This window comes from Camelus bactrianus, chromosome 3, assembly GCF_048773025.1.
Source record: "Camelus bactrianus isolate YW-2024 breed Bactrian camel chromosome 3, ASM4877302v1, whole genome shotgun sequence".
Classification (NCBI taxonomy): Eukaryota; Metazoa; Chordata; class Mammalia; order Artiodactyla; family Camelidae; genus Camelus; species Camelus bactrianus.
The window spans coordinates 99,915,666-99,931,204 of NC_133541.1; the positions used below are offsets into that span (position 1 = coordinate 99,915,666).

The 15,539-nt window shown below is 32.0% G+C and overlaps 1 protein-coding gene across 12 annotated transcripts in view; it reads left to right on the plus strand.

Annotated features, from left to right (window-relative positions):
* Positions 1-15,539, plus strand: part of ANKHD1 (ankyrin repeat and KH domain containing 1) — a 112,324-nt gene that overhangs the window by 59,411 nt on the left and 37,374 nt on the right. For 10 of the 12 annotated variants that reach the window (XM_045507940.2, XM_074360781.1, XM_074360783.1 and 7 more), the window contains 4 exons: positions 5,089-5,176; positions 7,342-7,469; positions 7,675-7,818; positions 8,732-8,834. In XM_045507940.2, coding sequence (XP_045363896.2) covers positions 5,089-5,176; positions 7,342-7,469; positions 7,675-7,818; positions 8,732-8,834 — 463 coding nt within the window. The remainder of the gene's footprint in view (positions 1-5,088; positions 5,177-7,341; positions 7,470-7,674; positions 7,819-8,731; positions 8,835-15,539) is intronic. The other 2 variants (XM_074360782.1, XM_074360789.1) reach the window with 1 other exon arrangement.

The following is a 15,539-nucleotide window of genomic DNA, read 5'->3' on the forward strand; positions in this document are numbered from 1 at the left end:
AGAGATAGTCAAAATGCAAGTAAACAAAAAGCAGCAACACAGAAGAAGAGCCCAAGGAAACTGAAATAAAAGACTTAAACTTACAGATTTTAAACATGATTATTTTAAACTATGAACAATAGCCCTAAAACAGTGTGAGGCAATGAAACAAAAGCTTATGATTATGAATTAAGAACAGCTAGATTTGAAATAAAACATTTAAACTTTCAGGGGAAAAAGTTGTGGAAATAAAAATTCAGTATATAGGTTAAACAGTGTATTGGATGATGAATAAAGAATGAATAAGATGATAAAATAAGAAGTAACACAATGTAGCAGAAAGATAAAGAGATGAAAAATATGAGAGAGAAATTGAGAGAAAGGGGATAGATTAAGAGGCTCTACCATACACCTATTTGAAGTTCCTGCAGGAGAGGGTGGAAACAGAAAACAGAGGCAATACTTGAAGAGATAAAGATGGAGAATTTTCTAGAATTGAAACCTGACGTGAATCCTTTATAGAAAAATCAATCACCAGGGAGAACACATGAAACATCAGAATTTTCCGGATAAAGAAAAATCTTAAAAGGTACTGGCAGAGAAATTCATTATCTACAAAGAAACAACAATCAAATTGTTGACAGATTCTTATCAAGAGTAATAATCACAGAAAACAATGGAGAGTAATGTCCTCAAAATGCCAGAAGAAAATAGCACAGTATAGAACTTTGTACTCCACTAGCATTCCAAAGAAGGAAAAATAAGCATATTTTCAGATCTACAAAGAATAAAAGAGTTTACCATTTCAGACCTTTGCCAAAAGAACTACTAAAAGATATGTACATCAATCAGGAGAAAAATGAGCCCTGGAGGAAGGCGTGGGATGCAAAAAGCTACGGTAAGCAAAGAGATTGGTAAAATATAAATATAAATTTGTGAGTATAAAGCCTAAATTTTTATGCTTAAAACCAAAGTAGTACTAAAAATCTAGACAGCAATAGTATGACAGAAATTCAGAAGAATATGTTAGAGAGTTAAAACCATGCTAGAATCTTTGTTTTGTTCAGGAGAGGATAATCAGGTACTGAATAACTTTAAAGACTCTTTTTTAGAAAAATATATTATGAATCAGAACAAATATAAACCTATTTATAAGGGCAGTCTTTTGAATTTGATTCAAAACCAAAATCTAGTAAAATTCTGTTTTCAGGAGAAAAACCTAAAGGAAAATGACAGGGAAAGGTTGACAAAGTAATGAAAAAAGTTATGTAAGGCAATATTAATATCAGACAAAATGGAATTTTAAGCCAAAATCATTTTTAGAGATAAATGCTCCCCCAACTGGTGTAACAATCAGTTACTCACATCCATCCTCCAGATAAGAGAAAATTACAAAATTACAAGAAAATTAGTTTTACATTTGTAGTAATAGGATTTTTTTCATACACTTCACTATGATAGATCAAATAGATCAAACAAGTGTTAAGAACAGAAAAATCAAGTTTGTTCTTATAGAGAGCTAACATTTTATTTCCAATAAATATGGTATATGTTATCTTCTAATACATATAATATGCATAAAATTTGTCCATGTTTTAGGCCACTAAAAAGTCTGTAAAATGAACTTTTTAATCATATGAACTACATTCTCTGATCTCTGTTGTTTTAAAATTACAAATCAATAATAAAACCTTTTTTAAAAAAATCCCATACAACTAGAAAATGAAGAAAAATACTTTTAGATAATTCATGAGTTTAAAAGGCAATCACAGTAAAAGTTACAAAATAGATATTATCCCAAAAACTACACATCAAAACTTGGGTGAGAGGATGCAGCTAAAGTGGTCCTTAGTAGGAAAATTATATGCAGAGAGAGAGAGAGAGAGAGTGAGTGTGTGTGTGTGTGTGTGTGGAAATGAAGCTAAGAAAGGAACAACAGCACAAAGAAGGAAGGACATTAAAAGTTAATAGAATAGAAAACAACAAAAATAGGGATTAAAAAGCAAAAATTAAAACTGATTTTTAAAATAGTCTGAAGTACATAAAATAAGCCCACCTTTTTTCAAAAGGGAAAAAGACAGGTAAATGATAGAAACTTAAGGGGAGTTATAACTATATGATACAGTACAGAACTTTAAAATTTATAAGGCAATCATATGAACAATCAATAAATTTGAATACTTAGATGAAATGAATACTGTTTTTTCCTCAAAATATATAAATTATCAAAATTGATTCAAGGAACCCTCAATAGAACAATAGCCATAATACAAGCTGAATCAGTAGTTTTAAATCACCTATCCATTGAGGGTAAGAGGCCTAGATGGAATTATATGTGTTACTAAATGTTCAAGCAGTTGATAATCCCTATATTATTCTAGCTTTTCCCCAAAAAAGAGAAAGAAAAAATGTTAAATTGCACAATATCTAAGTTTATAGCCTTGAAAAATAATTTTGTGTTTATGAAGGGAAAAAATAATTTATATCCTAAAATTGTATTAATCTTGAACAAATACTGGCTGAAATAATAAATCCAACATTGATTAGTAAGCAGCACAGTTGACCCTTGACTAATGTCGGGGTTAGGGCGCTGACATGTGCAGTGGAAAATCCAAGTGTACCTTTACAGTCCACCCTTGGTATCCAAGGTTCTGCATCCATGTGTTCAACCAACCACGTATCCTGTAGCATAGTGCTTAAGATACCAATGTGTAAGTGACTCACGCAGTTCAAGCCCACAATTTTCAAGGGTCAACTGTATAAATAAATTTAATTCCTATTTTAAAAGAAGGATGTAGTGGTCAGACATTTGGGGACAAATGATTACATATTGTCTGATACACATTATTAATTTGAGGACATGAAATAGTATAAATACATTATAAAGTTGTAGCATTGTTTTACCAACTATTTTCTCAAACATATTGTTCAAAACCAAAGGAGTAACTATTTATAAGGAAACATAATAAGCAGCTTTTTACACCTTTTATTTCTGAAATTTTATTATTTTGAATTTTGAAGCTTCACTTGGGGTGAGGATCTTGGAATAGTACTTTCTGATTTCTTATTTTTAACAGCTATGGGAATGTTTTAAATATAGAGAACTTAACAGTTACTTTAAAAGTTTATTCTAAAGCAAGGCTTTCAGAATCTTGTCTTTGCCGTTACTCATAGGATCTAGTTATGTTGATGGGTGTCACTGCCAGGCTTAAGCTAAGAAAGGGAAAAAAAGGGAAAGTGACATTAGTATTGCCCACCCATGTTCTAGTAATAATGTATTATCAAATGCAGATAATGAATGTCTTACTCTGTGTAACTACTACTCTTAATTTCTTGTTAAATTAACTTTTCTTTTTCTTATTTACCTAATAGAAAATTAAAACTTCAAACTTTAGTTTTATGAGAGGAAAGATTTGAGGGGTCAGTCGTGTTTAGGTTCCTTCTTGGTAAACAGTATTCAAGCACTTCATTGCTTTGAACATTAGCTATATAACAGTAAGCAAAAATGTACATGGTTGCCGTTCTCATGAAACTTACAGTTGAGTGGTGGACGTTAGCCAAATAGTTAAACTAATACATGATTGGAACTTATGAAGGAACGGTTCATAGAGCTATAAGTCAATAATAGGAAAATTGATCTAGCCAGAAAGTTCAAGGAGGTCTTCCTTGAAGAAATAACACTTGACTTGAGACATGAAGGATGAAAAGGAGCTAATAAGAAGTGCTACGGGGAAGAGAGAGCAGCTTAAGCAAAAAGGCCCTGAGGCAGGAGGGGAAATAACAATTGCTAAAGAGCATTTTTTTTCCAGAGTGTAGTTGACACTACTTTCTAGGTCTTTCTGAGTAAGACCTTCATATTGTATATTCCATTTTGTTTGAAATAAATTGCCAGAATTTTAGATTTACCTAAGTTCAAAATTCTGAAGCCAATTTATTTTGGCGTTATCTATAGTTATTCATTCTTCATAACTTAGATTTAATAAAGATCATTGTCTAATCAATATGCATAACAAAAAGTCAAAGCATAAACTAATGTTTATGGGAGGTTGAGAGAGTCTATACTAAAAGAAAAAAATTTTTAAAGTGAGATTCCTGTCACTGCAGTCCAGTTTAAAGTTTCTATTGGGTTGACAATCTATTCTATTTCTTACTGTTAGTTTGCCTAAGTTGTAGATCATATATAGTTTTGTATATAGACTGGTTAACTGTGTGGTGGCTAAGGGATTCTCTGAGTTAATTAGGAGAAATCAGCATTCTTTGTCAAATTTTTCTTAGTAACAGAAGAGGACCAGAACAACAGAAATTATTGTTTGCATACATAGTGAAAGAGGAGATAGATGAGAAAACTTTTCATAAAAGTCATCTATTAGCTACATTTTAATACTTAGATGCATGTAGTAAGAGTTCACAGGTCTCCCAACAGACAGTGCTACTTACCATACAAGCAAGATGCTTTAAGTGGTTTATTAGGATGGTTGGAAGCTGTTTTATCATTTATTCTCTTGCCGGCAAACTTCCTAGGAAAAATAACGTTCTTTCTGCTATTGTTAAGACTGCTTCTTTTGCCTTTGACTATTCAAGCACTCAATTTCTACTCTGAAAATTATCTGTTCATTGATATATTTTTTCCTTTTCCTTTTCCTTTTCCCTTTACTCCTGAAATACCATAGTGTTTTTCTTCAGGGATTTTTTTTTTTTACTATCCTTTGATAGAGTTCTTATTGGCTTCTGATATGGTGAGATCAAGGTCCTCATGACCACTTTACAAAACTAAAGTTCCTTTTTCTTAGTTCAGATGAAGAGTTAGGGAAAAATCTTTTTAATCTTAGTATTAGAAAAATGCAGTTACTTCTCTTTGGGAATCAAACTAAACATAAGCCTTTAACCATTATTATTTGGTATGCAAAACTGAACTTGCTCTTAGAAAGTTACACCATCTAATGTGAACTGAAATCAATCCAACATTTTGGAGGAATTGAGGTAGGTAACATAAGTGACTACACTGAGTAAGTATTAAATCTTCATAATTTCTTATGTCACTAGTACTAAGTGTTTAAAATAGATGGGTAATTAATTGGCAGTGATGGATTATGGATGTTTCTTTGCTAGGAACATGAATCTGAAGGTGGAAGAACACCTTTGATGAAAGCCGCAAGAGCTGGTCATTTGTGCACCGTGCAGTTTCTTATTAGCAAAGGTAAACAAAGTAGAAGTGAGCATTTCTAAGAGGCTACAATATCTAAAAAAAAAATTTCCTAAACTGTTGCAATTTATGTTAAAGCTATTTTACATACAATATAAGTACTATATTTTAGTCTTTTGTTGCTGTATTTTGTTAAGAGTTCATAAGGTGCTTGCTGGGATCTTTATTAGTTTTGAGTTTAAAGTCTTCATCAACCAAACAGCATATGGTTGCTCCTTAAAGTTGAAAATGCCACATGTAAAATGTCCAGCTATATTTGGTAGATAGAATATTGTTCAGCACCTAATGATAAGGCAGTTCTGCTGGAAATGGAGAAGGGTGTGGGGAGAAAGCCTACTCCTGTTGTTTATGGTACAGTTGAATTAACCACGTACAAGGGCGTTATCTATTATTCATATTCCTCTAGGGATTCTATTGTTAGAATATATTTAGGCAAAGAAGTTCAAATGATGGATGAAAAGGTAGTTAAAGACTGTTCCCTATAGAAAAGTGAAATGCTGCTGAACCAATGTTAGGTTGAACTGTATAGAATTATTGTATATGTCAAAAATAACAATAATCAGCAATTTCATTTGGTTCAACCTAACTCTGTGTGAAGTATTAGAGGTACTCTGGGATCTGATAAAAAAATCCTAGGACAGGATGTTAAACTGTAAGGAAGGTCCACTCATGTGTTGTATTACTAAAATAAATATTTTATACCAATGTTCCAATAGAAGTCTGACATTTTGTACCATTAAGGATGTGGTGTAAGAGTTTATCATTTTAAATATACTTTCTTCTTTAATTGACTAAAACTAGGTTTATTTTCTTCATATCACATTTTTCTACCTAGTAAGGCATATCTTACATAATGTTATAACATAGTCTGTAAAAAGATGTTTACCTTAACCATGCAGAAGTAATAAACAGATGGTTAACCTTTGGAGTTCTCTTATGCTCCTTTACTAAAGAGGTTACCTAATCATACCTAACAACTACCCTGCTCAGCATATAATCAGGAGTGTGAGGAATAAGATCACATTGATTATAGCCTTTCTAGGCTGTAGTAACTGCTAAACAATCCCACATCTAAATTTATTAACAACTTCAAAAATAAGCTCATATTACTTATGTAAGGATGCTTACTGGTATACTTTGCCTTTCCTAGAAGGTACTTCAGTACAAGTTAGGATTAAGTTCAAGCAGGTATTTTTGAAAGGTAAATTAATAGTAGTTTTACTCAGAGGTTTATTTTTCCCTTCATAAAGTAAGTCTGAAACTACAGAAGAAAGAAGAATGAATATTGCCAATCTTAACTATCTAGTTGAGTCCTTTTGGGATTGTAAAAGGTAGTTGAATTAAAAACGAATTCCACCCCCTCCCCAGGGGTCAAAGTTAATTTACACAGGCTAAGAAAATATTTTGCATTTACACTTTCTTTAGGTCATGTTGTACAATGCTGTTGAACAACTTACTAAACCACCTTTCAGATAACATGAGAATAATCTTATGTCCTTTCTTCATATCCAGATCCCTCTGACTCTCAAAATACACAATATGAGGAATTATAATTCCCTTAAATATTGTTTAAAAAAATCTGTTTTCTCTACTTTAAGAACTGGCAATACTTCCACCACATTCTAGAAGTAGATCAGATGTCTTTGAAAAGTTATATATTTTTGTAGTACATACAAGTGGTTACACACAGTGGTATTATTTGATGCTCACACTAATCTGTATATATTTATTAATCTAGAGTTTTCATTTTAGAAGTGATATTGAATGAACGAACTACAACCATGCGCAATAATGTGGATGAATCTCACAAATATTATATTGAGCAAAAGAATCCAGGCACAAAAGAGTACATTGTATGATTTCATTCATATAAAGTTCAAAAACTAAAACCAGTTTGAAAGTCAGGGTAGTAGTTACCATCGAAGGGGTGGATAGTGACTGAAACGGTGCACAAGGTGAGGCTTCTGGCATGTGGATAATGCTCTCTTTCTTGATCTGGGTGCTGATTACACAGGTGTATTCACTTTGTGAAAAATTTTCAAACTATACACTTATGATTTGTGTCCTCTTTTTGTATCTATGTTGTACTTCAAAAAAGGTTTTAAAATCATGTTGTCTGAACTGGCTTTGCTAAGACTGCTGATTATTTTTCTTTGCAGGTGCCAATGTGAATAGGGCTACAGCCAATAATGATCATACAGTGGTGTCGCTGGCATGTGCAGGAGGTCACCTGGCAGTTGTTGAGCTACTTTTGGCCCATGGGGCTGACCCTACTCATCGACTTAAGGTATTCTTCTTCAAAATAAGTAAATAATATGTACATTATTATTAAAATATATTTCAAATGTTTTAGTGCTTAGTATTTATTATTAACATTTATTATTATTTAAGTGAGTTTTGAATTTATATTAGCTGCTAAGAAACTAAATGTGTATAGTAATCATATTAAACAAAATTTACAAGTAATTAATTATGGTGTCAATTTTTCTCAGGATGGCTCAACAATGCTCATTGAAGCTGCAAAAGGTGGTCATACTAATGTTGTTTCTTATCTATTGGATTATCCAAACAATGTTCTGTCAGTTCCTACCACAGATGTTTCTCAGCTTACCCCACCTTCTCAAGATCAATCTCAGGTAACGTAAGACGGAGCTTATTTATGAAAATAAATATTCTTCAAATTGGGAGTTTTTGTTTAAAGTTAGTCTTAAGCAAAACGAGCTTATTTCTCTTACATATTGAGATAAATGTGGTCCTAAATTCACCTAAATTCAAGATTTTCTTCAAAAGTACATGGAAATTTTTTTTATTGTCTTATTTACTGAAAACAGTATTTTTTTAAAAAATACACTTAATACTAAGTATAAAATAGATATTCCAGGTTGTCCTCTTGTTACAACTAGGTCTTCAGGGTTGTCTGTTTTTTAATGACTACACTAAGCATAATCTTTAACCAGGAGAAAGCTTTTCCTTTAATACCTCCCGAGACAGTATTAATTATCCTAAAGACAGTTAATTTTGTCATCTGGCAAGTATAGGGAACCAGGGTATATGCACCAAAAATTCATTAAAGTAATTTTTAAACCTACCTAAAAATATGGAGAGAATATAGAGAGTATACTAAGTTTACAAAGTTCAGTAAAATCTTAAGTTCTTTCCCTCAAAGTTATCTGGAGAACTGCTAAAATACAACAATTCAGAAAAATATTGGATTTTTTTCTTTTCTTCTGACCCATATAGAATTTGAACAATGGTAAATTGACCATTTGAATATGTAACTTGTATGCTTAGCTAAATTTGAAGCTAGCAAGACTTCTCCTTAACAAGAGAGTAATATTAATTCCATTTAAGCTTAAATCATTGACTACTTGTAGATTGCCTGAATTTGTCCAATTGGTATTCTCAGAAATTATCCTTGGTGAAAGCTTCTTTTTTTTTCTTTTTAAAGAAACAAAAAGTGAATTTGGTAGTATATGAAGACAATCTAAAACAGGGACCTTTGTTTTAGTCTTTGGTCTGAGATTGTTTCCTTCTGAGTTGACTTTTTAGGTTCCACGTGTACCAATGCATACACTTGCCATGGTTGTACCTCCCCAGGAACCTGACAGAACTTCACAGGAGAACTCTCCTGCCCTTTTAGGAGTACAGAAAGGTTAGTTATTGAATTATTTTCCTTAAAATGGGTATCTTATCACCTAATATATGAATTCATAAAGTATAATGGTTGCTGTGTACCCAGAATTGAGGTAGGTAATTCTGACAAAAGCTAATAGTCTTACGTACTATTTAAAATAGGCATAAGTGCTAGGAGAAATGATTTCTTAAAATGTTAACATACTTCTAGGTGTAGTTTTCATCTGGCATAGATGAAAATAATTAAGTATATCAAGTTCTTCATTATATTTAAGTAGCAAAACTTGATCAGGCATTCATTTTTCATATCACAGTTCTTTAGCAAAAACAATAGTATAATATGAGAAGTGAAAATCTGTTTTTGCTGTCTAGTTAAGTCTTAGTAGCATTGATTCAATTCACTGAGTGAGAAGTTGAAGAATTATATTTAGTTTCTTTTATATAATTGTTCATATAGTGAGTTAACTAACATCTGTCAATATGTGAGCACAGACAAATAACTATTAAAAAGTATATGAATAATATCCAAGTGAATATTAAGGAGTATACACTGTTTCAAGGGCTCAAATCTGTAAGTTCTGTTATTTTTCTGCTGTCTTTTCATTTGTGGATATAAAGTACCTTCACTTGATAATCATGTATGATAATCATGTATAATCATATCTGAGTTCTTTCTCTGAAATAAAGTTGGTAATATGTAAGGTATTAAAAACTTATATATCAGAGAAGTTTATGAGCATATTTCATTCATTATATGATTATCAAGTCCTAGATTTTTCAACACACAGAGGTGTGTAAGTATGTATTAGTATCTTTAATACAACTTTAAGTAAAGTTGGTTGGTAAGGGGTGGCTGTTATAGCAGGAAAACAGAAGCTTCTTTCAAATTAATGTCAATGTTAGTAATTTAAAGTATTGTGGACCTTTACCAAGGATTACTTCTTTTCTAAACTACTAATTTCAGAGATCAAATACCTGTAGTCTCTCTGACTTTAAGCTAGTTCCAGCAGTTTTTCACTGAATACCTACCTATTCAAACTTTTTCAGAAAATGAGGACTGCTATTTTTTAATCTTAACAAATAAAAAGCAAATTAAGCATGTGCTTGTTAAGGAATCTGAGCATCCTAACCATCTGACAGCCTTTAATAAAATATTTAAACCTAACTGATTCTGTTCTTGTTGTTTTTTGTTTGGCTATATACCCTATAAGGACTGTAGCAACTTTGGCTTGGGAAATTCAGTACTAAATAAGAAAGCATTTAAAAAATATGTTTATTGACACAGAGCCACAGAAAAACCAAGAAATAAGCTAGGGAGGATATAGAATATGTACAGAAAGGAAGTAAAACATTTTAAATTTAGATTTAATATATAAGTCAACTGAAATGTTTGGGTAGTGGTTTTTTAAGTTGATACTCAAGTGAGTAATCATCATTTTTGCTTACTGAAATACCTTCTTATTACTGAGCATCTATTTATTTTCTTCACTTTGATGTTTTATTCTGTACTTTAAGTAGTATCAAAATATGAACTAACCTTTTAAGGACTCTTTCATTTTACCAAACTATTTGGGAAGGAAAAAATAAACACTTGTATCGAGACACTTGGGCACTTGATATTGCCAGCTGCCAAGTGGCATTGCCAACCCAACATTTATTTATGCAGGATCAAGCTGTGATAATGCATTGTGTTAAGATATTGTGTTGGTATAAATCATGTGCATCATAGAATATTATATCACTATAAATTAGGAAAAATCAGTTGATTATGTAAAAGTACACTGAACCACCTAGACAGGTAGAAAAACCTACCTTTAATTATTAAAGACATACTATTTTCTCCATAAAGTGGAATTTTCTTAAAATTTCTCATTTATGTCTCTAGAAAAGTTCCTTTGAATGATGAAATTGTTGTTTGACCATTTCATTTTTGTTTCTTCTAAGTCCATAGATTGTATCTGTGTTGCATATGTGGCTAAAATTGGAGGAAGCATTATTCTCTAAGACTCCCTTCTTTTCCTCTTCTAGCGATCATCTTTTCAAGTGTATAACATTTTACTCTTATCTAAAGTATTTTATTCATATCTGCATCCTTTTAAAATATATTCATGCTCTTAAATCTTACCCCGGTGTTTCATATGTGTGTGTGTGTGTGTGTGTGTGTGTGTGTGTATCCTACTCAGATATTCTTTACTTTCTTAACCCATGTGCACCATTTGTCCAGGCTCTATCCATCTTGACTCATATTTTCCTGATTTAGGCAACTAATCTCACTTTTCCATTGTTAGTTTTCAAGGATTCAAGATTCTAGGTAGCATCTGACCAAGGCTTCAGAATCACCACTGTAAACAAAATGTGAAACTAGGTAAGAGTGATGTACTCAGTTTTGTAGCATTATTTAGCTTTATTATCGATAGTTAATGAATATTCAAATGGGAAAGTAATATTAAACCTTTGCCTTTCCAAATTCAATTTTGTGAGTGAATTTGTTGATTGAAGCCACTCATGCATCTGAATTATTTGCAGTAACTAGTTCTACAGAGATCTTAAAAGAGAAGGATTCATGATAATTCTCTGCAGTTGTACAGCTTAGAATTAGTCTATTGCAGAACATTAAAATGATGTCAGTATAAACAATACACATCTTTTGTGTGTACCTCAAGCCCTCTTGAGGAATCATTTCTTTTCTCTGAACTCCTATAGCACTTTATTGGATATTCCTTCTGGCTCTGGTCACTCCTGCACCTTCATCTCCCCCTTGGACTTCAAGTGTGGAAGGTTGAGTTAATCATGCTCAATTCCTGCTGCTTAGTCATCATAGCTCCTCTCTTGTTTTACTTAATTCCCTTTTATTCTTCTTTCCTTACCCATAATTCCCTTAGGCAGTCATTCTAATGTATTTGATGTGCAGATTCTTTTGTTCTTACAACTTCTTATAAAATGTTTTCTACTTTGTATATATTTTTAATTTACATAAATGGTATTATGCTCTAGACCCTGTTTTGTTTTTTACTTTTTTCACTTAATACCATTTTTAAGATCTATCCATAAGTCTACCTCTAGATTGTTTCTATCTGTAGCATAGTGTTTCACTGTGTAAATCTTGTATTTTTTACTTGTCCTTTCTCCCAGTAATGGGTACCCAAATTGCCTTTCATTCCCCACCACCACGGACAATGCTGTGATGAAAATTCTGACACAGTCCCCTTATGGATCTATATGAGAATTTCTTTGGGGTAAACTCAGGAGCAAAATTACCTGTCATAGGAATGCATAATGTTTATCTGATAAAATACTACAAATTCACTCTCTAGAATGGCTACAACAGTTTATAGTCCCACCAGCAATGTGTAAGGGTTACTATATTATATACCCTCACCTCGTTTCCATACCAACCAAAGATTGCCTTTATCCTCTTACTTGGATTTGTACATCTCTATCTTTCCTTTCAGAATGTAAGCTCCTCAAGGGCAGGATTTCTGCTGCTCATCTTTGTATGGCCCACTATGCCTTGCTTGTACTAGATGTTAAATATTTGTTGAATAAATTAATGAATGTCAGGCTAAGAATATAGATTATTCTGAAGACAAAAGAAAATTATTAAGAATTTTAAGAAGAGAGACATTGTGATTAGAGAGGATGTTTAAAAACTTAATCAAGAAGTAGTATTCTAGAGTGGTGGGGAAAAGATCAAAAACAAAAAAGTAAGTGTAAAGGAAGAATTAAGTTAACATGCAGCTTTCTATCCCAGAGTTGCTTATTGGAATAGGTAACATGAAAAGTTCTCATTATCAAATCATTAAAATTATATAGAAAAATTTTATGTACAGTGAATGAAGTTGAGTGTTCCTCCGGAACTTTTACTAATATTCCCTACTTTAGTAGATGTCCATTATGTAAACGTGCTTACATGGATTTACATATGCCTAATTTTTTTAATTTTTGTATAATTTATTTTTATTTATCTATTTTGGGGGGAAGGTAATGAGGTTTCCTTATTTATTTAGTTTTTTTTTTTTTTAATAGAGGTACTGGGGATTGAACCCAGGACCTCATGCATGCTTAGCATGTGCTCTACCACTGAGCTATACCCTCTCCCCTAACGTATGCCTAAATTTAATCATGCCTTAAACATATAAGTGCTTATAATAAAAAGGTAGAAGATTGAATTAAACTGTTAACATGTAACACAGATGCTCTATTTTTGGACACTCTTGCTTAATCTTACTGTGTTAAAGATGTATAGCATCCCCTGTTACTTTGGGAAATTTTGAAACAGATATTTAGACATAAAGGAAAAACGAATCAATTCTAGGCAATGGCTTTCATTTCTGACTATGACCACAACAAGAAGTATTTATATTGAAACCAGCACACAACATGCATCTATTTATCCAAACGCAGATTCCATTAGTACATTTGATTTCTGTGTTATTTTCAATTCTACATCATCAGCTTTTTTTTTTTTTCCTACTTTAGATCTAGTTGGGAATGTTGTTTAAAATTCCTGAGAGATGAAATTTGCTATGTCTTGATAAAACCAAATCTAGAGCCACCTGTATGTCATGCAGTTTTTTCCTTTGGCCATTATTTTTCTATTGCACAGTGGACTGATAATTTTAGACAAAAATGATTGATTAACTCATTAATCAGAGAGTTAAACTTATTTTGATAGTAAACTAAATATGTTCACCTCATTTACTCTCTGCCCTTTAAAAAATAACATCCTTATTCTAATCTGTCTATCATGATTTCCTATTACAAACTTTTTCTAATTAATGGAAGAAAACTGAAAGTTGAGGAAGTAGGATAGAAACGAAACCAAAGAGATGAGATGGTAACTCTACCCATGTTCCTAAATAGTACTTTATGATACCACTTAAGGCTACCAATGAATAGATTGACTTATTTGTATCTGACAGTGGGAGATGTTTGAGGGAGATAGAATTCTTACTTTCTGGCATCTTATATTAACTGTCTTCCTACCTTCTGAAACTTTTGCTGCTAAAAAGACACTTGTTAGCATTTACTACTTTTCTCCAAAATTGAAGGTGTTGCTTCAGCTTCTAAAAATAATTAGGTGACATTTGTTTTTCACCAGCTTAGTCTATTGATGATGCTATAGCTTGTATTAGTGCTTTGATGTGTATCAGCACAATCCCACAAACTCCATGGTTACAGATACTCAGCCATTGGTTATTTGGGGAAGAACTGCTTTTTGTGTATTACTCTCACCATCCTCTGTTTTACCTGCCACATATATTTTGGGCTTTTTTGTCTCTATGTTCAATTAAATAAGTTACTCTTAGTAATCTTGTGCCCTAAGCTTCTTGAATTTTATTTGTTAAAGAGATAGGACTTTCTTATCTATTACTGTCCTTAAAATTCTAGTCTTATTTTGGGTCATCTTACTGTTTATAAGGTTTTAAATCTGTGAATGTCCAATATGATCATATAATTAATTACTATTCTGGTTAGTGTTGAACTCTTGCCTAGTTTTCTTAATCTTAAATGCAAATTACATAGGAATTATACATGAGTATTTTGAAATTAATGTTAAGGGAGCATTCAGTCTTTGTAGAACTTCTAAATTTATTCTGCCAATGTCAATGAATATATTACAGGACTGAAAATTTTCTAGCTGGGCTACCAGATTTATACATTACTCTGTGGCAGTTAAATTCTCTTTTCTTACCATCGATTGTCATTAGGTACTTTGAACATGTAAATCACACCAAGGATTCCTATATGGTCTATGGAAATAGTTATCTCACAAACTAACAGCTTTTGTTCTGAAAGGATAAAGTCTTTCCCCACCACTTTGCTCAGATAGAAATATAAAATTGAATATAGACAGTACATTTTGCTGAATTTTGCCTTCAAAGAATAAGTCTCTTAAAGTGATTTTTTAAACTGTGGTCATCTGACCTTGTTAAAGACAATACCTCAGGGAAAAACTGTTGACTTTTTTGGTAATAACATGTTGCAAATGTTTGAGCTACTTGCAGTTTGAGATCTCTTATTGCAGCAAAAAAGCAGTTAGATCTCTGATTTTTTTTTTCTTTAATGGTTTTGTCATTCTCTTGCAATTCAGAGCATTTCAATATCTAATGGGTTACTTTTTTCCTTTGGACCTGAGAATCATTTTAAATGCACTGGATGAGCTTATTTTTAAAATTCTTAAGTTACCTATGTTATTTAAACATATTGGCTACAATCCTAAACAGTAAACAACTATTTTTTACCCATTTTTTAAAAACAGTTTTATTGTTATTTAATATACATACAATAAAATTCACTCATTTTAAATGTACAATACAGTGACTTTTAGTAAATTTACAGAATTGTGTAACCATCACCACCATCTGGTTTTGGAACATTTCCACCACTCATAAAAGATTTCACATGCCTGTTTGTGATCAGACCTCATTCTCACCACTGTAACCCAGGCAACTACTACTTTCCTTTCTGTCTATAGATTTACCTTGTCTCTATAGATTTGATATAAATGAAATTGCATAATATGTGGTCTTTTGTGTCTGGGTTCTTTCATTTTGTTTAAGGTTCACTCATGTTGTAGGATATAGCAGTAGTTTGTTCCTTTCTATTGCTGAATAGTCACAGTTCTTCCTAAACAAGAAGATTAAGCCTTGAATTTGCCTCAAAGTAGTTATATATTTCTTCCATTTTATGTCCAGATGTTAGGATTGTTAATGTTGATAAT